Source organism: Anastrepha obliqua, chromosome 4 (genome assembly GCF_027943255.1).
Source record: "Anastrepha obliqua isolate idAnaObli1 chromosome 4, idAnaObli1_1.0, whole genome shotgun sequence".
Lineage (NCBI taxonomy): Eukaryota > Metazoa > Arthropoda > Insecta > Diptera > Tephritidae > Anastrepha > Anastrepha obliqua.
The window spans coordinates 81,538,217-81,562,614 of NC_072895.1; the positions used below are offsets into that span (position 1 = coordinate 81,538,217).

Sequence of the window (24,398 nt, forward strand, 5' to 3'; positions counted from 1 at the left end):
CAATCACGCAAATTGCATCATCAGATCCGGTATGCACAGTCTACTCGTAAAGCACTCACTCTATAAACCTGCCTGACCCCTCGTAGGTGTATTTCTCGGGCTTGGGAGCGGCATATAACAGGATGGAGTCTGTCATAGTAGATAGAAGCCTCCTTCTTGCACTTTGGGCTCCCCCAATGTTCGGCAGCAACCGTGTTAGAGCATTTGCAACTACGGCACCTTTCGTACTGACTTCCACCGCGTGCTCTCTGAAGGTCATGCGCGAGTCAATCATAACCCCTAAGTACTGTATAGCCGGCTTGGACTGGATGTTGAGACCTCCGACATCCACCGCCAAACTCTCCCTCTTCTTCTTTTTGCTCAACAAGGCTTCTTCAGTTTTTTGCGCTGCTAGCTGGAGTTTGGCATTGTATAACCAGCGCTCAATCCTCGTTATCGCATCGTTGCAAGTGAGTTCCACATCAATGACTTGTTTCCCCCGTTACAACTAGAGCAATATCGTCTGCGTATCCTACCAGTGTCGCATTCATGGTCCGCTCCATTTTGAGGATGCCATCATACATTGCGTTCTACAAAGTAGGACCGACGTCTCAACCTTCTCCGCGCTATAGCGCCTCATTCAAGGAGAAGGTGCATTGGAGTCTCCTGCGATTGGTCGCAGAAACGACAGATCACGTCACGATCCCAATAAGATCCACCTTACTCGCATATTTTGTGTGCTGATAAATCTTTGATCAAAGTACTAAGGCTGGTGGTATCCATTTGCTGTTGGAGGTAATCATATTGTAAGCAATACTCACAGCAAATACATGGAAAATACGGAAGTGTGACGTTCTGGCGTGGGCTGATAATCACGCACATCTTGGCCTTTTGAAGCGATTAGATAGGAATAAGTTTATCATGGCGCGTATATAAGAATCACGCACAAACAGCAGCACAGTGAATCCGAAATGATATCTAATATGGGAAGCATCGAATACAACTTCGTAATAGTTATCTTTTTCGTCATTATGGCGAGCGTGGGATCGCATCCATCTAATAGTTTCAACGCTACCACAGCGAGTACAAACAAGCAGCTTAGTGAGCTTGATGGACGCATTGTAGGCGGCAATGAGGCTGAAATATACCAGTTTCCATATCAAGTGTCGATACAACTGGATGGTGTACATCGTTGCGGCGGTGCCATCTATACCTCAGCTATCATAATTAGTGCGGCACACTGCATCGAGTTGCCGGATATGCCGGAGTTATATGCAGTACGCGCAGGTTCAACGGAACACGAGCATGGTGGCGCGTACTTGCCAGTGCGACGTATTCTAATACACCCCGATTTCCAGGCATCGAATGTGATAAATAACGATATATCAGTGTTGGCTTTAGCTTTCCCGCTACCATTCAATATCAATATACAACCCATACCGCTCGCAACAAAAGCTGATATGACAAACGTGTTTGGGATGCTCTTATTCGTCAGTGGATGGGGCGCGACTTCAGAGGGATCGCAAGTGAAAGCAACGCGCTTGCGCTATGTCGCAGTACAACAGTTCGAGCAGAGCGATTGTAAAGCGAAGTTTGCCTCAACGGTGTCCGTCACAGAGAGAATGCTTTGTGCGGGTGCGGTGGGTGGCGGGCGGGACAGCTGTCAGGGAGATTCCGGTGGTCCTTTGGTGGGCTACTTACACGGACGTGTGGTTCTGGTGGGTGTAGTTTCTTTCGGCGTCGGTTGTGGAAGGTCCAATGTGCCTGGTATCTACACACGGGTGGCTGCGTACAAAGACTGGATCGAGCTGGTAGCAAGCCAGATTTGAGGTAGGGTGTAAGGTGTGAGAAATATATGATTTGAACGATGGATGTATTGGTTGTATCATACAAATTAAATTTAAATATAGTTTTTAGTATTAATTTCCATTAAACGCTGTTGTTCATGTTAAAGAAGTTTATTTGATTTATTAAGTTATTGCCTACATCAAACAATTTTTACATTTGGCACTGAGAGTCTAAAAGCCATACCTCAAAGTTCGATCCGTCCTCCACGAGTAGTGTTGGGTGCTTATTTTGGGCTGGCGGAGTGACCGGTTGTTCCTTCTCAGCAGAACGGCTAACATTGCGGTCGTCGGTAACAGCTTTCGGTGAGAGAGTTAACAAATTCGTCTCAATTTCAATAGAACGATGCAAAACTTGACAGGATTGGAACGGAATGTTAATTCTCGGAACGGCGAGTTTTCCTTCAAGATTGTTTTAATATCCCAGAATTTCTTTATTTGTTGAAAGTTTTTGAAGCGCCAGGTGTATACCAATGACTCGTGAATAATTCTGAACTGAAAACTCAAAATTAATCCAAAATTCCAAATAATTGTTCTTTGGAGGACAAAACTCTCGAGACGGTCATTCATGTTCTTGCGTTCTGCACATTTTTTTTTTTCGTTAGGAAACATCCAAATTTTTTGTCTTTTCATTGAACACTGTGATTTTGTTTGTTTATATAATAATTTTATTGTAGGTGGTATTATTGAGACACCTCTTGTTTTATTTTACTTTTTTTCTATTTGTTTTTGTTTTTTTTTTTTATTTTTGTCTCCTTTAGTGCGATATTTAAGGAAATTAAAACTACAAATTTGTTTAACAATTCCAACGTGGGCAGCACTGTGGATAGGGTTTGCTCAGGTCCGCGGGTACGAATTTACAATGTTTTGGGGCATATGCGTTGGGACAGCTAAATTGGATTAAAATATTATTTTTTATTAGCGATATGCATACATTAAATTAAGCAACATTCCGCTTTCAGTTTCTATACTTACGCTTTGACTTCGTAGTCATCATAACTGGCGCCTTTACAGACTATTTGACTGCATTTACCAGGCACCGCTTTGGTTTCACCCTTTTTCAATACGGAGCCATATACATCGCAATTTCCTGGAACAATTAAACGAAGAATTAGTAACTCATAGTCTGTTATAGCTTCTTGAGGAAGTGATAATATGCGCATGCAAATGAAGGTATACATGTAGTATATAAAGGGTGACCAGATAAGAAAGATAAACAAAAAACGGGATGAAATATCAAATTGATTTTAGTTCTATTTTGAAGCTACATTCATCGCATTATGCATGGAATAGTACAGGGTGTGCCATATAGCGTTTGCTTTTTGAACCACCATGTTCCAACCATGTTCATAATTTACTTAAAGGTTTGACATTTACGAAATGGGACGCTATACACTTAAACAAAATTGGGAAATATTGAAAACCTATTTCCAAAGAGGTGAGTCTTCTTCTTCTTTTCTCATTTCCACATCGGTGGCTACGTCAATAAGCAAAATTGTTGGATTTGTGGCTCAGAAAATCCACACGTTACTGTAGAGAAGCAAATGCATCCACAACGAGTCACTGTTTGGTGCGGTTTTTGGTCTGGCGGCATCATCGGGCCATTTTTTTTTCGAAAATGAGCGAGGAGCCGCGGTTACAGTAAATGGCGAGCGTTACCGTGACATGCTCAACGCGTTGTTGTTTCCAAAAATTGAAGAGGATGACATGGACGACATTTGGTTTCAACAAGACGGTGCAACTTGTCACACTGTCAAAGTTACACTCGAACTTTTGGCTACCGTTTTTGAAAACCGAATAATCAGCCGAAATTGCGATATCAATTGGCCTCCTCGGAGCTGTGATTTAAGCCCGTTGGACTATTTTTTGTGAGGAGCCGTTAAGGACAAATGCTATGCGAACCATCCAGAGACGATTGATGCTTTAAAACACGAAATCGAAGTTATCATTCATGAAATTGGAGCCCAAACAATCGAAAATGTGCTTAAAAATTGAGTTGATCGAATGGCCTACTGTAAAGCCAGTCGTGGTAGTGTTTCAAGCGGTTGGCCCATTTTTTGATGACCCGTCCTATATGGGCGGAGTTATTTCGGCAGTAGCGACTCGAATGCTCTTCACTATCTTGTCCAAATTGATTAGCTTGTCAGCGTAAACTAAGTATTTATATGTAACCTCAGGAAAAAATTATGGAAGGGTTTCAAATCGAAATATTGTGGCCGTCAAATTTCTCCTCCACCACTTCGAGAGGTGCGTCGCTTGTTCATCTATGTATACCAGCCTTTCTTCATTTCTCACCAATCTCTGTCTGACCCGTAGCTTGAGGGGCAAAATAGTGTACTCACGCTAAAATTTTTCCACAGTGCGACGAATTGATAGCGCACTGAAACAATGACGCCGATCGACCGATCTCAAAAAAGACTTACAGGAAAGTGATTGATAGATTTGATGTCGAAATCTATATTGACGGTTCTAAGATGAACTGTGGCGTGGAAGTTGGCTTCTATCCGGAACCGCTCAACTTATTCAAATCTATTCGACTTCCTGACTATGCCAGCGTGTTCCAGGCAGAACTATTAACAATCAGGGAAGCTTGCAAATCACTGAAACAGTGCAAGAGTGCCCAACTTTTCAGATAGTTAAGTAGCGATCAAGGCCTTACGTTCCAATTCCATTTCATCCAAACAATCAGGTCAGTCCATAAGTTCGTGCCTATTTTACCCATAATTTCACTTTTGTACGATTTTTGCATACAAAAAATTATTCGCGGAATATAACGGAACTATTTATATTTTCTTTGATATATTGTGTATTCAACAAGTGATTTTAATCGCGAATAGAAGCACGTGTTGTTATAAAATAAAATGGTATCTTCGAACGCGTATAAGAGGCATATTTTGTATTTTTTTTATAAAAGTGGTAAAAATGCAACAACTGCTGCTGCAGAAATAAACACTATTCCCGGAGAGGATGCTGTGAGTGTAAAGACTGCGCAAAAGTGGTTTTCAAAATTCCTGAAGTCTTTAACTCCGACGCCTTGCTCGAACTCGTGGCAGCTGAGCCAAATTTGACAGTCGATATGATAGCTCAGAGGTTAAATTCATCGCATGGAACAGTTCACAGGCACTTGGTTCAGTTGGGAAAGTTTCAAAGCTGGGAAAGTGGGTTCCGCATAGACTTTCCGTCGTCAACTTTCAGCAGAGAGTGAATGTGTGTTCTCAGCTGCTGCAACGGCTGAGATGACCTTCACCCCAAGAAGATTCTCCTGTCTATTTGGTGGGATATGACCGGTATTGTTTATTATGAACTTCTGGAACCAAACCAGACGATAACTGCTGATTATTATTCCCAACAGCTATCAAACCTAAATGAGGCCCTTAACAAAAATCGACCGTCTTTAGTGAATAGACGCAAAGTTTTGTTTCACCATGACAACGCAAGACCTCATACCGCAAGGCAAACATTAGGCAAGCTGAACGAGCTCGAATGGGAGCTAATGACCCATAGACCATACTCTCCGGATATTGCACCTTGTGATTATCCCTTTTCCGTGGACTTCAATCCCATATAAGTAATAAGAACCACTTCTCAAAAGAAGCTATAAAAAGGGATATCGAAACGTATTTTGGCTCCAAGGACAAAAAAATGTTGAGCAGGGAATTAAAAATTTGCCTGAACGTTGGGAAGACATTGTATTTAGGAAGGAAAATATTTTATTGATTAATAAATACTTTAAACATCTTTTTTATTAATTTTAAAACCGCCTTTAAAAAACGCACGAACTTATGGACTGACCTGATAGTTTTACAGTGTAGAGAGGAACTAGAACTGCTTGGTTTTTGGCTTTAAATTACTCTGATATGGGTTACCAGTCATAGGAATATGGAGGGTAATGAGATAGCAGATGAGCTAGCAAGAAAAGGTTCGACATAAGACATCAGAGGTGGTGGCAGGTGCTATCTTATTCAATACAGTAAAACATCCATTGCGCCACATTACTATGCTTTGGCCGAATGAAGGTGGCAGTAATCAACTACATGTACTACAATAAGAAAAACATGCCCGCCGTAGAACATCCAGAGGACGAATCACCTGTTAGGATGGTCTCGCTCAAGCATTTCACGTGATACCGCAACCCTTATAGGTGATTGGAAGGTAGAGGATCATACAACCAGACTTAACCTTCCTTTCAATCCCACCTGAAGAAGCTGCCAGGCGGAGGGGGTGAAAGAAAGCATTTTCCGCTATTTTTTGCGAATGTCCAGGTTTAGCCAGAACAAGACTTTGCTCTTTCGGTAAACCTTTCCCACAGCAAATTAATGAAATCTCAGACATAGAGATACAAATCTCACAAAATTGATCTGACTTAAAAAAGAAAAAAAAAAAAACCAGATATCACACGAGAATGAGAGCAGTGGTAATAAAACGGCGCTAGTCGCTAATTAAGATTATTTAAGTACAAATACTCAACCACCTCAACACCAACAAGACGTTCGACAACCGTGAATATTTTGACAGTTTGATGTTCCAGATATTTTTTACCACTTTTGATACATAACGATTGAAAAAAAATATATATTATTGCTATCTGGTCAGCTTATAGTATACTTGTATATGTACAACTGTGTTCAAATTAATGGGAGTGCCGCGAAATACTAATCCTTAACTTATTTTATTTAATTTTTTTCATGTTTTTATAAAAGGATAGTGCATTTCGCAACAAAAACCGATTAATTCAAAATTTTGTACAAAATTCACAAAAAATTTTTACCTGTTTGATTAGAATCTTTAGAAAACTTCAAGGTAACTAGTAATTTGGGTATGCAGTTTCATAGCCCGTTCAATTTTAGTCAGTTAAAGTGTAAGTTCCAGGTCGCTCAAAAATCACGTTGTTTTTTGAAATTTTTTTTTTATCTGAAGTTGAGAATTTTCTTCCCTACAAAGCAAGAAGTCTTTTAGTTATATGGAATAGAAAGCTCAACAACTAAGTGAAAAACTATTGTCAAAAATCAAAGCAAATATTGGGCCACTTGAACTTTGTTGCATGCCACTTATAAACTGCACACCCGCAATTTTACTAAAAATTCTGAATAAAAAGATGATAATTTTGATGATTTTTGAAGTGAAAACTTCTTTAGAATCGTTGGGAGTGATTTGGGAAAAAGTGAAACGAAAAAAGCGACCAACTTGGCTACGAAGCGTTATATTATATGTTGATATAAACGTAGCGACGAACTAAATAAAAATAACTTTTATTTTTTCTTGTGATTCGAACCAAGGATTTTGGATCGGAAGCTCACATTGCTAGTCGCTCGGCTACCGCGTCATGCTGTAGGTGCTGGCCTAAAACTTATTTAGTTACGAAGCGTTATATTATATGTTGATATAAACGTAGCGACGAACTAAATAACTTTTAGGCCAGCGCCGACAGCATGGCGCGGTAGCCGAGCGACTAGCAATGTGAGCTTCCGATCCAAAATCCTTGGTTCGAATCACAAGAAAATTTTTTTTTTTAAACAGATATTTTATTTTATTTTATGATATGTTTATGAGGAGCTTTTTTTCATGGCAGAAATACACTCGGTGTTTTGCCATTGCCTGCTGAGGGGTGAGCGCTATTAGAAAAATAGTTTTCCTTAATTTTGGTGTTTTCACCGAGATTCGAACTGACGTTCTCTCTGTGAATTCTGAATAGTAGTCACGCACCAACCCATTCGGCTACGGCGTTTGTTTAATTTTACTGATGCAAAAATGAGGGAAAATATATGTGTAAAGTTTGCTTACTGTTTACACATTTTCCAAAGGTGACGGAGAACCAAAAAAAAAGTCGATTTTCAAACAAATACGAGTGCATATGTGTAATTGTGTTAGAGTTTCGGTCACGCCCCAGCAAAACCTGCGTGCATATGTGTTTGTAACATTCAAAAAAATGTAATTGTGTTAGAGTTTCGGTCACGCAGGTTTTGCTGGGGACGCTCATAATAGCAACCGCGTGTGTATTTTTGTATTCGTAAATATTTTCATTTTTAAATATTTACCGCAATTATGCCGAAAAACAATGCAGAAAAGTGTCGTGAATATCGACAGAAAAAAAAATCAATAAATAGCATCACGGAATTCATTCACGAAAATTTAATAAAGTATACACCAGAAGTATCGCGGATACTTAGAAAAGATTACGATAAAGTTCCAATGATTTTAAGTGGCGATTTTAACGTAAATTTTGCATTAGACACAGCGGTTCCTTCAATTGACTTTCTCAATACAACATTCAATTTAAAAATGTGTAACAATCGCACTGAACCGACAACACGATCAAAAACAACAATTGACGCGGTATTTCAAAGATATGTTGACAACATCGAAACCAAAGCATTTGTATCATATTTTAGCTATCATAAGCCACTCGTATCATTTGTTGAAATTGAAAACATTGAGGATGAATAATAATAAAATGAAGAAAATAAAATATGAACTTTATAGCAATATTATAATGAACCTATAATTATCCCGCCCCTAATGCTGCTTTCGTCTCATTCTCTCTCAGTTTGTTTTACGGAAGGTTTCACTTCTATCCCGTCTAACCGTTAGACTGGTATTTTTTTTTTTTTTTTTGAAATTCGTTACATTTTTGTGAATTTTCAACAAGGTATGTTAGAATAGAATAGAATGCACTGTCCCTTTATAAAAACATAAAATTAAATCATAAAAAGAAACAATAAAAACTTTATAATCACGTTGCTATTATTTTGAACACGGGTGTATTTATTTTTTAGTATATCTATTTGCCTTTCCAATAACTGAAGTTCAGCCACTGCACTATGTGACTCACCATCAACACTATTCAGCATGAAGTGCAAAGCTACTATCAAAATTAAACAAATCTCCAGCTTAAACATTTTTTCTCAAAGTTAAGATTCACTGCTTCAGAGAGCACACACAAATTTTATCACAAAAAATTTCGACTTCAAGCAATAAGTAAATATTTCACGCAATCAAGTGCGGCACTTGGCCTGTACAACTGAACAGTTTGAAAAGCCACAAAGCTCTGCTCAATCACTGCTCATCCGCAATTGGCGACCTTGCTTGGTTTCGTATTTAATTAAGAAACGCGGAAAAAATCCCCAGAATGTTTAGCGAATATCTGCTATTTACGTTCTTTTTTCAGTTGTGAGAGTCTATTTAGATTTCTTGCTATTGTTGACGATTTGTATGTATGCAATGTACTTACATACATATTTGATTAATCCCTCTCCGTCACTTATGAGTGATAACCTTTTTACTGATTAGCTGGAACAAATTATTTTAATAATTTAACTAATTATAGAAGATTTTCATACAGATTTGTTTATATTTCATATAGGATTCGCATTTTGGTCTGTTTTTTATTTATTAAAAATATTTATCTGTAGACTTTTTTTATTTATCAAAAATATTTATCTGTTGACCAACAAATCTTAAATCGGCTTAGAACTTTTAACAAGCCCAAATTGCTGTGTATTAAGGCCGTATTTAAACTATTAATTAATAGGAACTGTTGATTTAGAATCCATCTCAGTAAAAGAGAACTGCATATTTTAACTTTTTTTTTGGAAATCAGGATTTATTAACTTAAAAGCAAAATCTGCTAAAATAAAATAAATCATTTTGCTCAAACTCCATATACAATACTAAATGCCATCTTAAAGTAGTTTTGCACTTAATTTTCCATATCTTAATCAACCAGTAGATTCACTGATTAATTACACTACAGTCAGATTTTTTGTCAGAATTACATAACCGATCGACAGTCAGCCACATATCGTCCACTTAACATTTTCGTGTTCTTTTAATCTGCTTTAAATCTTCTCGCTTTAAGTATAAATCAAAGCAGATTTTCGGTCGTTAGAGAGTTCAGTTATTCATCTTCCAATTCTCTTTTTCCAAAGCCTCAAAGCGTGCGAGAATAGTTCCACCTTGCTAACTTCTTCAGGAAAGCAAGGGAAAAGGGGTTGTCATGGGTGCCGATCAGTGACTATACCACCTAAAATGTCAATAAATAATTCCAAAAGTTATGTATAAGTCCATCTTAGAGATTCAGGGCACCGCTGACTTCGAACGTAGCTTGCGGATCAGCAGTTCGCCAAGTGATCAGTTTACAGAGAAGTCGGTTCCATTTCCTAAACACATACACTAGATTCCAGTGAACAGAGTGGCACTTACAAAATCTAAAACTTGTTTCTCTTTACATTGGAATTTAGGCGTAAGCGCGCATTAAGCCATGGTTTTTTCGCAATGATGATATTCTTAAACATCTTGAAATATCTAAGTTTAAGAGCGAGTTGAAAAGTAGTAAAGAAAAATACTTTATAAAACTGCAAAACCACCAAAACTCATTGACAAAAGCCTTATTTAATCCAATGAGTCGTAACCGTCTGCCAATAAAAATAAATAAAGATTTACCAGCCTTCTGAAGAGCGACGTGAGAATACAAGGGTCAACCATGGGGTTTGATTATAATATAAATTAGTTGTAAGATTTTAAAACTTATTGTTGGGCTATAAAAAGCGGATTTAACAAATAAGCAAATTGTATCAAAAAATAGGTCGATAGTCTTACGAGGAGGAGGATGGTTCCATATGTAGAAGTCCACGCAAGTGGGGAAAGTTACTGATCGCCATTCACTTGGGAGTGGCCAGGACGATTCTTTTGTATATGATGCAAGCAGTTCACAACTCCCGGGATTAGCCCAAGTATCCTCCCGCCACTTAAAAATCCCCGCCCAATGAAAACACAAACAAAGCCTCGGATGAGAACTCCCTACACTGATGGCGACCCCTGCAAACGAACTGAGGATTACGATTTTAGGGCATGCACCTGGAATGTCCGAACACTTAATGGGGAAGGTTCCTCTGCCCGGCTGGTTGATGTCCTCGTGAGAGTAAATTCTGACTCACTGCCACTCAAGAGATGCGATGGACGGGGCAAGGCAAGGAAACAATAGGACCTTGTGACGTCTACTACAGCAGCCATGTAAAGGTGCACAAATTCGGTGTCGAATTTGTTGTGGGAGAGAGACTTCGTCGCCAAGTACTGTCGTTCACTCCGGTGGACGAGCGTCTCGCAATAATCTGCATTAAAGCGCGATTTTTTAACATCTCGCTCATTTGCGCTCACGCAACGATGGAAAAGAAGGATGATGCGTCCAAAGACTATTTCTATGAACCTACCTATGAGCGCTGCCTCCACCAAGGGGACCCCCACGCTGCTCGTTTGAAAGGTCCGTGTAAAAATAAAACCTGCTTAATTTTTTGGCATAAACTCCTACTTGTTTTTCGAGCCTCCTTTAGGTTCATATACTTTGTCCAACGCTGATAATAGTTATTTATTTGTCCAAGTTTGAAGAATAGCCATTCGTTTCGCCAATAAAATTTTTTTCCCGCCACCCATTTCTTCCAATTGGGGAACAAATAGTAGTCCGAGGAATCGAAGGGAGTCAAGTCTGAAGAATGGAGCAGATGTGAAACGAGTTGGAAGTATCCATATTTGCATAATTTTTGTGTATACTTTGACTTTTACGTCCAAGGCATAATTTCCAAGAAAAAAACGAAACATATCCCCTGCACACCATGAACTAGAATCAGTTTCTGGAGACTCTGCAATACGTAAATCTGGGCTTGGTGATGGTATTAAGTTAACACCAGGAATCTCATAATTGTAGTCTTCCTTTAACAAAGGTATATACTTTATATTGGCGCTTACATCTTTTATTGGGTGTTTGGCCGAGCTCCGTCTCCAACTGGGGCGTGCGTCTTCATGTTGTTCCACAAATCTAGAGACCTACAGTTTTATGCCACCTCCGCGTCAAGTTTTTTATGGGGAACTTTTTCATGGAAGCAATACACTTGGAAATTTGCTATGCTTGCTGAGGGAATCTCACTTTTAGGAAAAACTTTTTCTATCATTTGGTGTTCCCGAATCCCATCTTAGTCCTTGCCAGTCCAGTCATTTTCCATGTGACACTCAACCTCCACGAGCACTTGATAATGCTCGTTCTAATGGTAATGGAAATTTAGTTTTAGGTAGGTAGGTTGAATGTTTGAAGTACTGTTGATGTGATGGTGAAAATTGATGGGATCTACGTTGGCGCACTTCTCCAGGCTGTCGAATAAATGAACACCCAGTGACCTTAATCGTCGAGCTGCCAATCCGGGACATAAAAAGAAAGTTCTCAACAACCCACTTCTCTGAAAGGTCTCCACAGCTTCTACAATGGGTGTTAAATGGAACATCTACAATGGGTGTTAAATGGTAAATCTGTTAAAGCTGAACAAATATTGGATGAAGTGTATCAACTCCTCTTTTGCCGAATAGAGTGTTCCTTATTTCTGTTTCTAGGCGCTTATTGAACTAAACTCATAAAATATTGAGTGCAGGTCTACTCATAAATTATACTCAGTTTCGGGCCAAATTTCGCTTGCAAACGATGGAGCGGGAAGCTAAGGAGAATCGCATTGCAGTGATTGCATTACAGAAGTGTGGTAAAACTACAAGAGAAATTTACGAATTGCTGAAAAAACGTAATATAGGGTTTTTCAGTAAGAGCGCTTCAACTTTTGAACTTTTTTGAATAAACCACAAACGGTTTGACTTTTTTAACTAATTTTTTTTTATTATCGAGTTTGAACATATACATACATTTAAGTATGAAATTCGATTTCTTTTGCATGACCACCGCGTGCACGTTTTACGAAGTCCAATCGTTGAACCCAATTTTCGACCACTCTTTTGCATAAATCGGCCGAAATTCCAGCAATTTCGCGTTCAATATTGGCTCTGAGCTCACAAATCGTCGCCGGCTTGTTACTGTAGACCAATGACTTCACACAACCCCAAAACGGGCCGGATTGTTAAATGGACCGTAAAATGGCCGTAATGCTCTTAAAGTAGCAGCAACAGAAGGATTATTTTCATAAAAAATTTGCACGATTTGCAATCGTTGCTCAAGTGTGTAGCGTTCCATGATGAAATGTATACTAATGAAGCGAAAAAATGACAAGCGAAAAATAAAAAATATTGCGTCGTTCGCCCTCCCTATCGGAAAAAAGTTGAAGCGCACCTATTGAATAACCCTATATTTCGAGAATGTTTGTTTACCGCGCGATTAATCGTTTTTCCTAAACGTCTGAAGTGACAGACAGAAAAAGAAGTGGTCGTCCTCGCGTGGTTCGTACCAGTGCGGCCTTAAAAGCCGTTTGAGAAAGAATTCGCAGAAATCCCCTAAGAAAGCAGAAATCATCTCCAGGGAAATAAATGTATCGACTTGGTCCATGCAAGACTAATTAGAAATGATCTCCGCAGGAAAGCCTTCCCTCGCTTAACTGGTCATCTTTTGACAACGAGCTTGAAGATAATTGGACTCGACAGATGCAAGCAGCTTCTTTCTCATAGAAGAGAAAATGTTCACTGTTGAAAAAGTTTTTAATAAGCAAAACGACAAAATCTATGCTAAAACTTCTAAAGACGCAAAAATGCTGTTCCAAGGGTTCAGCGTAGTCCCCATCCAGTCCCCGTAATGGTTTGGAGGGGCGTGTCTGGTAAAGAGGTTACATCTCTTCATTTCTGCGAAAAAGGGATTAAGGCCGGGACAAAAGTGCTAATGTCTTAGAATACGTGGTAAAGCAGTTGAGCAGTAGTCTCTTCAATGGAGAGAATTGGCAAAACCCAGCCCCTAAGGCAAAAACCTCTCAGCAGTGGATGAAAAACAATATTCCTGAGACCATAGCCGCAGAAGATTGGCCGTCTGGAAGTCCAGAGCTGAATCCATTCGACCACAGTTTATGGTCAGAATTGGAGAACATGACCTGTCAAAGACGTCACAGAAATTTGGAGATTTACAAACAATCTTTGGTTCGAGCAGCGACGTCAATATCCATGGAAACCGTGCGTGCTGCAATAGCGGAATGGCCTAATCGTTTGAAAGCTTGTGTAAACGCAAATGGTGATCATTTCGAATGAAAATTAAATTTTTTTCTAATATTTACATGATTAAATAAAATTTCTTCTTCTTAATTGGCGCGATAACCACTTACGCGATTTTGGCCGAGTTTAACAAAGTGCGCCAGTCGTTTCTTTCTCGTGCTAACCGGCGCTAGTTGGACACACCAAGTGAGGCCAGGTCCTTCTCCACCTGATCTTTTCAACGCAAAGGAGGTCTTCCTCTTCCTCTGCTACCATCAGCTGGCACCGCATCGAATACTTTCAGAGCCGGTGCGTTTGTATCATTTTCGGACGGCATGACCCAGCCAGCGTAGCCGCTGGATATTTATTCGCTGCGCTATGTCTATGTCGTCGCAAAGCTCATACAACTCATCGTTCTATCGCTTGCGATATTCGCCGTTGTCAACGTGCAAAGGTCGAAAAATCTTAAGTAGAATCTTCTCTCAAACATTCCAAGCGTCGCTTCATCGGATGTTGTCATCGCCCACGCTTCTGCGCCATACGTTAGGACGGGCATGATGAGAGCCTTGTAGAGTGTCAGTTTTGTTCGTCGAAAGAGGACTTTATTAAATAAAACTACCTCCAATAAAAAGGGTCTTATAATTTCATATCTATAGCAGACTTAACTTGTAACAGAACTTATGGCAGGACTAGGTACAGGACTACTCATTCTAAAAGCTATCATATGTGAAATATACTGTAAGGAACAAGAAATCGCCACAAAAACTCTTTTTTTAAATATTTTCATTTATATTTATTTACTTATTATTTTTTAATAATTTTACAATATCATTTTATTCAAAAAAAAAAAAAAAATATTCAAATTTAAAAACGGAAGGCTTAATTCGAGCTTCTCATCTATCTTGTGAGATGCTACCGATTTTTTACTAAAAATGGAGCTTATGCCACTTCCGAATTACAGATGGTTTTCATGATCTTGACAAAAATGCTCTTTGGAGTTTCATGATATGACCGCAGAAACCATTTGGGCTGTGAACCCACATTCTACTACCGGTATGCCACTCCTAAGCACGCTAGCTTGCGCAATGATGCTAATATTTTGCTACTATAAATAAAATATTTGAAATTTCTTATTTTATGTAAATCCGAGCGTGGGCCAAACAAAGTAGGAAATAAATCAGAAATAGCAAAAAAAAAAAATTTTGATATTAGTAAAATAATTTATTCCATTAAATATTTTAGTTATATCTCTAATTAATCTAAATCATAAGAACTTTCGAATTGGAATATTTTCATACAAACATACATAAATATGTACAATATATGCGCATAGCTGTAAGTGGATCTAGCTTTGCTATTGCTGTCGCAATTTGAACTCGATCACATTCGCTCCGTAAAACTGTTATTATGGGCTTGAATACACGCACTCTATTTGGTGGGCTTACCGCTTTAAACATGAAAGGTGAACGATTTGTTTGAATATTAAATATTATTTAAGTTTACCCTGACCTCGGTGTTGAATCACATTTATATGCGTATTATGGCTTCTTTAATATTTTTATGAATGGGTTCGACATCAACGAATTTTGCAATAGAAGTAAATGTACAGAAAGCGAAACCTGTGCGAGTGTATATTTATCTACGCACGTAAGTATAAAATTACACGCAAGAATTTATTATTTGTTTGCTGAAGAAGTAGTATCTATACATTCATATATAGTACATATCTACATACATACATACATACATACACACTATAAAGGTTTCTATTTATACCCATACGAAGAATAATGAAATATAAAAATTGCAAATGTAACGGTTGTATACACTAATGATCAGTGCAAAGAGGGTATTTCTGCTTGTCCCTCTATTCGTTTATACAGGGTGGGCCATATACCTATTTTTTTGAGAATGGTAACACAAATGACATGTCAAATGTGTTCATAATTTACTTAAAGGTTTGACATTTACGAAATGGGACGCTATACGTTTGAACAAAACCTATTTCCAAAGAGGTGAGTCTTCTTCTTCTTTTCTGATTTTCACATCGGTGGCTACGTCAATAAGCAAAATTGTCTGATTTGGGGCTCAGAAAATCCACATGTTACTGTAGAGAAGCAAATGCATTCACAACGAGTTACTGTTTGGTGCGATTTTTGGTCTGGCGGCATCATCGGTCCATTTTTTTTCGAAAATGAGCGAGGAGCCGCGGTTAGAGTAAATGGCGAGCGTTACCGTGACATGCTCAACGCGTTGTTGTTTCCAAAAATTGAAGAGGATGCCATGGACGACATTTGGTTTCAACAAGACGGTGCAACTTGTCACACTGTCAAAGTTACACTCGAACTTTTGGCTACCGTTTTTGAAAACCGAATAATCAGCCGAAATTCCGATATCAATTGGGCGCCTCGGAGCTGTGATTTAAGCCCGTTGGACTATTTTTTGTGGGGAGCCGTTAAGGACAAATACTATGCATGAAATTGGAGCCCAAACAATCGAAAATGTGCTTAAAAATTGGGTTAATCGAATGGCCTACTGTAAAGCCAGTCGTGGCAGTCATTTGAACGATATTATTTTTCATTCATAAATGACAATGTTCAATCTTCAAAATAAAAAAAAAGTTTGAAAAAATATTGATTAGTTTTTTTTATAGCCGATTCAAAAAGCAAATTTTACATGGCCCACCCTGTAAATTGAAACATTTGCACTAAAGTTAGTAAGTACATTCACCTTCGTCTGTAAATCTTACCCCTCATCTGCTCCTACAGCAGATTATGTTAAAAAACCTCTGGGTGTGAACGCGAATTCCACTGCTAAAACAGGCAGAAATCCTTACTTATAACTGTCTTAACATCAGCTGCCATTTTGAAGTTTGACAACTCAATGTGATTTTACCGCGCCATTTGCATAGGCGAATTCAGCGATCTGATTTGCTTGATGCCATTTCGAAAATTAAACGATAAGGCAGCAACTTGCCCACATGAGAAAACGAGATAAAGTCAAAACAGAAATTTAGCAGATGTTCAGATACATTTAGTAGGTACATAGAGGGTGTGTATGGTGAATATAATTAGGAAGATGGTGCCAAGATCAGACCGTTAACCGGCGCTCTGCGAATTTAAAAGGATCTGCTGATTGGCTGACGCAACCGGGGTCATGACAGCGGTTTGCTTACGAAAAAACTGATATAGGAAAAAATTAACTCAGTCTTTATTCATATTGCTTCGTTGCCGTCTGAAGAACGACTGATTGGACGTATGTGTGAATACGTATGAAATGAGCGGGCAAAATTTGACTGCCGAGTACGCGGTGACGTAGCAACCGAAGTTGCTTATGGTGAAAAAATTTCTAGACGTGGTCTATTTAGCAAACCGTTATTCGTCTCTGAGCGAATTTGAAAGAATCGGCTGATGGGCTGACGTCACTTGGGATGTGTTTAACAAAATTTAGCTTATATTAGAATATAGGTACGAATTCCATGGCATGAGCATTGGCTGTGTTGATTTTTATCGTATATCAGCAAAACAAGCTAAATTTTGTTAAACATACCTCAAGTGGCGTGGCTGCCAAATTTCCCCTACAAATTTTTCTTTCACCAAAGCTAACCTTGAAATCTATCATCCTTGGAAGTCGCTCACACAATTTTGTTTTTCACCATAGCAGACTGGCCAAATCTGGTGATTTATCGTCCATGAAAGATGTAGACGTGGGGTTAGTAAATCACACCATTTTGTATATAATTGAAAATTCGCCAGAAAAGCGCCAGAAAGATGGCAAATAATTAAATTATTGGTTAAAGTTCATTTATTGGAATAAAAATTTATTTGTATTTTATACTAAAAACTCGAAATCATTTTTTACTAGCAAATATGTCGTTTGCTTTTAATTTTGTAGTTTTTTTAGTGCACAATAATTTTTTTCATTGTGTAATAAAATCTTAAAAATACAAATATGGTTTTTTCATCTCTGAGGTCTGTCTTTAAATCTTCTATTCACGCTCTGTACTGTTAATTTCTTTTGTATACCTCTGCTTTGTAAGATATATTGGTCATGTCATACTCTGTGGGCAAAAAGTAAGGTGAATTAATTTGTCAAACTTCGCGGGATTAAAACTACGCTCTAGTTATTTTTTTCATGAGTGGGCAGCTCTGTTAATAACATCTGGGCCAACTTTCATGTGAATGTCATTATCAGTAATATATTTACGCTTGTGTTTACCAAACGACCTAGAGTGCATTTTTCGACTTTTACAATGTCTGATTTGATTGAGCAGAGATGTGCCATCAAATTTTGTTTGCGGAATGAAATTTCGGCTGCGGAAACATTTAGCATGTTCCAGAAGGCATTTGGTGATTCGACCATGTCGCAGAAAAATGTTTATAAGTGGTACAAAGGCTTCAAAGAGGGTCGAGAACGTATTGATGACTTGGAGCGCTCCGGACGACCATCGACGTCAACAGATGGCCAACACGTCAATAAAGTGAAGGAGTTAGTGCTCAAAAATCGTCGGTTGACTGTTAAAGACCTTACTGATATGATCGGAATATCAGAAGGATCTGTGAAAACCATTTTGAAAGACCATTTGGGCCTACGAAAAGTCAAATCTCGTTTGGTACCGAAAACTCTCAATTTCTTGGAAAAAAGTCGTCACGTTGATGTGTGTGAAACAATGCTTTCAGAATATCAGGACAAGCTCAAATGCATCATTACGGGAGATGAGACGATGCATCATTACGACCCCGAAACAACCGACCAATCAAGCGAATATCGTGCTAAAGACGAGGCCAGACCGAAAAGAGCACGTCGAAGTCGTTAAAAAATAAGGGTCATGACGACAGTTTTTTTCGATTTTCGTGGTGTGATGCACTATGAATTCCTTCCACCTGGCCAAACTGTTAATAAGGAATATTATTTGAGCGTTATGCGCAGTTTACGTGAAGCAATTCGTCTAAAAAGACCAGGATTATGGGCCAACAACTCTTGGTTTTTGCATCACGATAATGCGCCGTCTCACACTGCACTCGTTCTTCGTGACCATTTCGCCAAAAATTCCACGCATATCGTTCCGCAACCACCGTATTCGCCTGATTTGGCTCCGTGTGACTTCTGGCTATTCCCAAAACTCAAGAGACCACTCCGGGGAACGCGTTTCGAGTCGAGTGAGGAGATAAAAGCTGAATCGAAGAAGCTGCTGATGGCTATACCGGAAATGGACTATTTGGCATGTTTCGGGGATTGGAAAAATCGTTGGCATAAGTGTATTTCATCGAGAGGGGATTATTTTGAAGAGGATGAAATTGATTTACAAGAATAAATAAAGATTTTTCATTTTAAAACCAAATTCACCTTACTTTTTGCCCACAGAGTATACCAACCAATCCAATTGAAAATACAATGTGTGACCCCTTTAAGGGGTAACACCACTGTAGAAATTTCAAAAAATTGATTTTTTTTTTATAAGCTTAAAAAATTCTTTGAACCTTTTAAAATACAGAACAAAAAGTTTTATACGTTACCGAAGTTTATTTCATAAATATTTTAAGCTTTTAACCAAGCGTTAGTGACTGCTACCTAACGACTTCTCCAAATTTCCAAACTTTAAACGCGTTTTTCTCAAAACACGTTTTCTGAAATTGGCACGCAGCATAACTCAACCAATTTTAAATATTTTTAATCAGGTTTTTCACTACGTCTGTATAATAACCTTCTTAAGAGAAGAGCGTAGGGGATTTTCGATAGATTAATTTAAACGATTGTTATAATTATTTAAGTGCCGTTTTTTTAGTCCAAAATAGAGTTTTTTCCTTCAAATGCTTGCTAATTCCACAAAAATAAATATTTTTTAAATCCCCTACGTGTTTCTCTAGCTATTCTTATCTAGATTAAGAAAAAAATGTTTCTTTGTTCCAGATTAAAATTTGCACCCTCTGTGCTGCGTGCCGCGGAGCTCCTTCAAGAGAAACCACATAACAAAAATGTCTCCAATGCCGCCATTTTGTAAAATTTTTCGATCAAACTTTGTAGTTTTGTATTTTAGTATATAAGTAATAACTTCCCAAATCAGAGTGATTGTTTTCCCTTTCCTTCTATACAAAAAAATTCTTTAAAAATCGTGTTTATTTTACGCGTGTACAGTGGTGTTACCCCTTAAGTCTAATCTTCAATTTGTACCTCCAGCCTGTATTCATAGATTGGATAAAATTAAATGAAAAAGAAAAAAGTGAAATTAAATGACAAAGGTGCGTGAGACCTCTAGGGGAGATATGCACTATTGAACTATTTAGATGGGTACTTCTTGTGCTGCGCAAGGTTTGTTTGGAACCATTTTCGTCATCACAAACAGTACTGAAGATTCTGAGTCAGTAACATTTTTTTTTTACTACATAAAGTCAATATCCGAAACCAATGAAAATATTTTTTAAAAATGTTACATACTGTATACACTAGACCACTTTGGCTGAACAGAATCTTTAGCAAGTGTAATGGATGCAAACATGCAACGGAATGTAAACAAGTCCAGGGTTGCTCGAGGAAAAGGTTGAATGGCTCAAAGTTAGCAGGCGATTGTTGCTCTCAGCTAAAAATCGGTTTATGTAAAGACCTTATTCTTTATATTATATATATTAGGTGCGCAGCTAAGTTTCCATGTATGCATTTATATAGCGACTCATATAGTTGAATATTTCCTTTGTTGATATTTTCTTCGTTAGATTGGACATCTGACAACAGGAATCGATCCTGAGGAATTCTATTTGAATCATCTGTTTTTTTAGCCAAATAAAGTGATTGATACTGCTTTAGAAGAAGCGCGCATGCCCCAAAAGCTAGCGACTGCCAGCTGTCAGAAAAAATCCTTCTCTTTGAAATGCAGCACTTCTGCTTCTGTGAACCAGTCAGCTATTGCGTTGCGGTTCAGGGCACTCTCGCAAAGCTGCCACTATCACTGATCACAATAAAATAGTTTCATTTTATTCTAATTTATGTACTTTCTCTGTTATTTTGCATATAGGTCTCGCAATATTCGGCTTTAGCAATGATACAAATTTTTGCATTTTCTATGAATTCAATGACATACGCGCTAAATATGCGTTCTACTTTCGCGTTGGGAAACGATAATAACAAATTATAGAGACTACATGTTCTACATTCACAAATTGACTTAGACCAACACCATATTTACATATTACTTTTACCCAGAATTGCATAAATAAGTACTTGAAGTAAACAAAGATAGTGGAGTTTTTTTCATACATTATATTTTTCATTATATTATTGAATCATTTCTATTATTTACTTATCAAATCATGTATTCCTTAATCAGCATTTACTTAGTAAATATAAGCATTTGTGATATATCTAATAAGTAATAATTCTTTTTTTTTCATTTTCTTTATTTATTGAATCTTTCTTGTATAAGAAACTCACAAATCTTATGTAGCACATATTTGTTCAATGAAATATGAATATATGATTACATCGGATGTGAATGTGATAAAAGTGAATGAACGGAGGGAGCTAGAAAGTACGGGTTTCCAGTCTCCGATTCTTCATAGCTGGGAGCCGGAAAGGCCTAGTTTCCGTTAAGCTTCCGTTATCCCTCATAATTAGGTACCATATTTTTTTTCGGATGTAATAGATGTGGATGCAGGGAGCTTAAAAGGACGACTTTCCAGTGTCCGATTTTTCGTAGCTGGGAGTCGGAAAGGCTTAGTTGCCAGCCTCCCTTAAAGCTTCCTCACGACGATTTTGTGCCGGAAAGGCCCAGTGTCGAGTCTCCATTGAAATTTCATTTAACTCTCATGACCATGAGGCCGTACTAAAAATCGGAATGACCGGGACTGCGTTGCCTTCGTGAACGAACACTCATTTAGAAGTACATAGATTTCGGGCTAGTTTATAGGGATAGTCTTCAAGCTTTTGTAAGTATTTTTTGCAGGCAAGTAATAATAATAACAGTTGATATATACATCCTTTCTGGGTGTTTGACAGAGCTCTTCCTCCGATTTGTGGTGTGCGTCTTGATGTTGTTCCACAAATAGAGGGACCTAAAGTTTCAAGCCGATTCCGAATGGCAGACATTTTTTATGAGGAGCTTTTTCAGAGATATACTCGAAGGTTTGCCATTGCCTGCCGTGAGCAATCGCTATTAGAAAAAACGTTTTCTTCATTTTGGTGTTTTACCGAGATCCGAACCTACGTTTTCTCTGAATTTCGAATGGTAGTCACGCACCAACCCATTCGGCTACGGCGGCCGCCAATAATAGTAGATGCTTTAATTTGATTAACTTCCCCTAGTCTTCTGTGGCTGGGTGGTAAGTAACTTATATTGGGAGTAAGTTTCCGCGCTTGTAAAAGAGGTGTCGCTGCCGATACTATTTTTGTGTTCACTCTAGTAACATACTGATGATTTGAAGGTGTATATGTGAGGTCTCGATCGCAGTAGTTGACATTCGTTTGATGCGTAAAGATCCTTTTTTATCTGACACAAAAATATCTACGCTCGTCCCGAAAAACAGCATTTGCGGGAATTTATTCTAAAGAAAATTGCCGTATATTAATAATCACGCACCGAAGAAACTCAACTACAACAATTACTGCATGAAGACGCATATCGAACCCTTGATGATATGTCCAAAAAGTTGGATATTGACAGCTTATGCTTTTGAATCGTGCTCTCAAAGAAAAACGGCCGGAATGGGATGATAGACATGACCAACTGATTTTGCTGTATGACAATGCCAGGCCACATTTTGCTAAATCGGTCCAGAAATATTTAGAGGGATCGAATTGGGAAGTCTTGCTTCATCCGCCGACTTCCCCAGACATGGCACCTTCGGATTACCATCTGTTTCGATCAATGTAGTCAGCCTTTATTGGAGAGCGGTTCACTTCTTACGAGAGAATCGGAAACTGGCTCAATGAATCGATGAAGTCAAAAGAACTCGAGTTTTTCGTCACAGGAGTCCGTATGCTGGCTGAAAGATGGAGTAAAGTTGTAGCTTCCAATGGCAATTAACATAATATTTAATTGTTTAAACAATTCGTAACTTTCGCTAAGAAAGGACGGAAATTTATTCCCATACCCAATACATAGTCAGGTATAACCTGGCATTTTAAAAACAGATTTTGCCAGTTGATTAGGATATGTAGATAGTTTAGAAGAAAACAGCCGTTTGCGAGAGCATGACCACTTCAGAAGAGATCGTGAGTCCATCGAGCTCATCGACGTCGAAAACTGATAATATCAATATAGTTAAAGAAAAATTTATCAATTATGGCAAATTAACTTTCCGAAAGCTGGTAGGGGACTTGGAAATTGCTTATGGATCTTTTCAGGACATTGTAGTTTTATGATTGATGTTTGCGCCGTGTTGCTGTAAAGTTGTTCCCAAAGGACCTGAAGGAGGCGAGACGTGGGTTTATGAGTACGACACACAATCCAGTCATCAGGCGAGTGAGCGGAGTGCTCCGGTGGAGTGCACGTTTTTTATAAATTACAACGCTAATGTCTACCATGTTTTGCCAGAAGCCCAGACGGTTAATAAGGGCTATTATGTGGGCGTTATGAGATTTTTACGTAAAGCAATTCGCCAAACAAGAAAGGATTTGAGGTAAAACAATTTGTGGATTTTGTACCTTGATAACGAACAGTCGCACAGATCCATTATTATCCGTGAATTTTTCTCCAAAAACGAACGAAACGAAAACGAAAACCATCCCAAAGCCATCGAATTCATCTGATAAGGCTCCATACGATTTTGTTCTCTTATTTTGTTTGATCGAGTCAAAAAGTTACAGCCGAAAGCTAGTAAAACATCAAAGTGGAAAAATCGAAGACGTCTCTGATGGCCAGACCAAAATAGAGTTTCAGAAGTGTTGTCGAGAGCTGGATCAAACGGTGGCAGATGTGCATTGCAGTTGATGGGGAGTACTTTGAAGGCGATAATATCACTTATGAGGAATAAACTTTTATTTTGAATTTTCTGAATATATTCCGGGAACTTATTAATCCAGGTGGTATGCTTAACTGCAAGGTATATTTTGGCCTAGACTATGCACTAAAACAGTTAAGAAACTGTGGTTAGCTTAGAAACCTGCCTATAATTCTAAATATCACTTTCATTGCCTCTTTTAAGGCTTCAGAAAGTTACAAGTGGGTATAACCCCTTCCTTTGCCAATAAATAATTTAACTGTTTTAAGCATTCAAATATTTTAGTTATTATGGCGCAACAAGTAAGAAATTATTTAATTTTATATTAAATTCTTGTTATGTTTAAAAAATAAAATACATTTTCGTTAGATTAAATTTCTCGGTTTTTTTGAGGTAGGCTATACAATGTATATAGGCCGGGTCGATTTGTGGGGAGGCAAAAAATCGGCCATTGCTCTGTGAAAATCTTATTTTAGGGATCAAAATATGAAACTTTGCCGAAGGAACCATACCTCTAAAACGAATTCTGATGTCCCCCAATTTGGGTCGAACTTTTTAGTTTCTTTTCTCATGTAAAGGCCAAAAATGGTGATATTTTGAAATGATTGTATGGGGAACCCCCAGGGGAGTTCCAGGGGGTATGCCACTGGCATGGGTGGATCGGCCGTCCAAAGTTAGTGGGGGTCGCTCATACATTTGGACTCTA

At 38.3% G+C, this 24,398-nt stretch overlaps 1 protein-coding gene across 1 annotated transcript; it reads left to right on the forward strand.

Annotated features, from left to right (window-relative positions):
- Window positions 1–1,010: 1,010 nt before the first annotated feature.
- LOC129244244 (trypsin 3A1) lies at window positions 1,011–1,808 on the forward strand. The gene has a single exon (XM_054881859.1). The coding sequence runs from the start codon at window positions 1,011–1,013 to the stop codon at window positions 1,806–1,808; it is 798 nt and encodes a 265-aa protein (XP_054737834.1).
- Window positions 1,809–24,398: the final 22,590 nt, after the last annotated feature.

Bases quoted from the DNA above. Each gene is read 5' to 3' on its own strand.
- LOC129244244 (XM_054881859.1), top strand. From the start codon at position 1,011: ATGGCGAGCGTGGGATCGCATCCATCTAATAGTTTCAACGCTACCACA.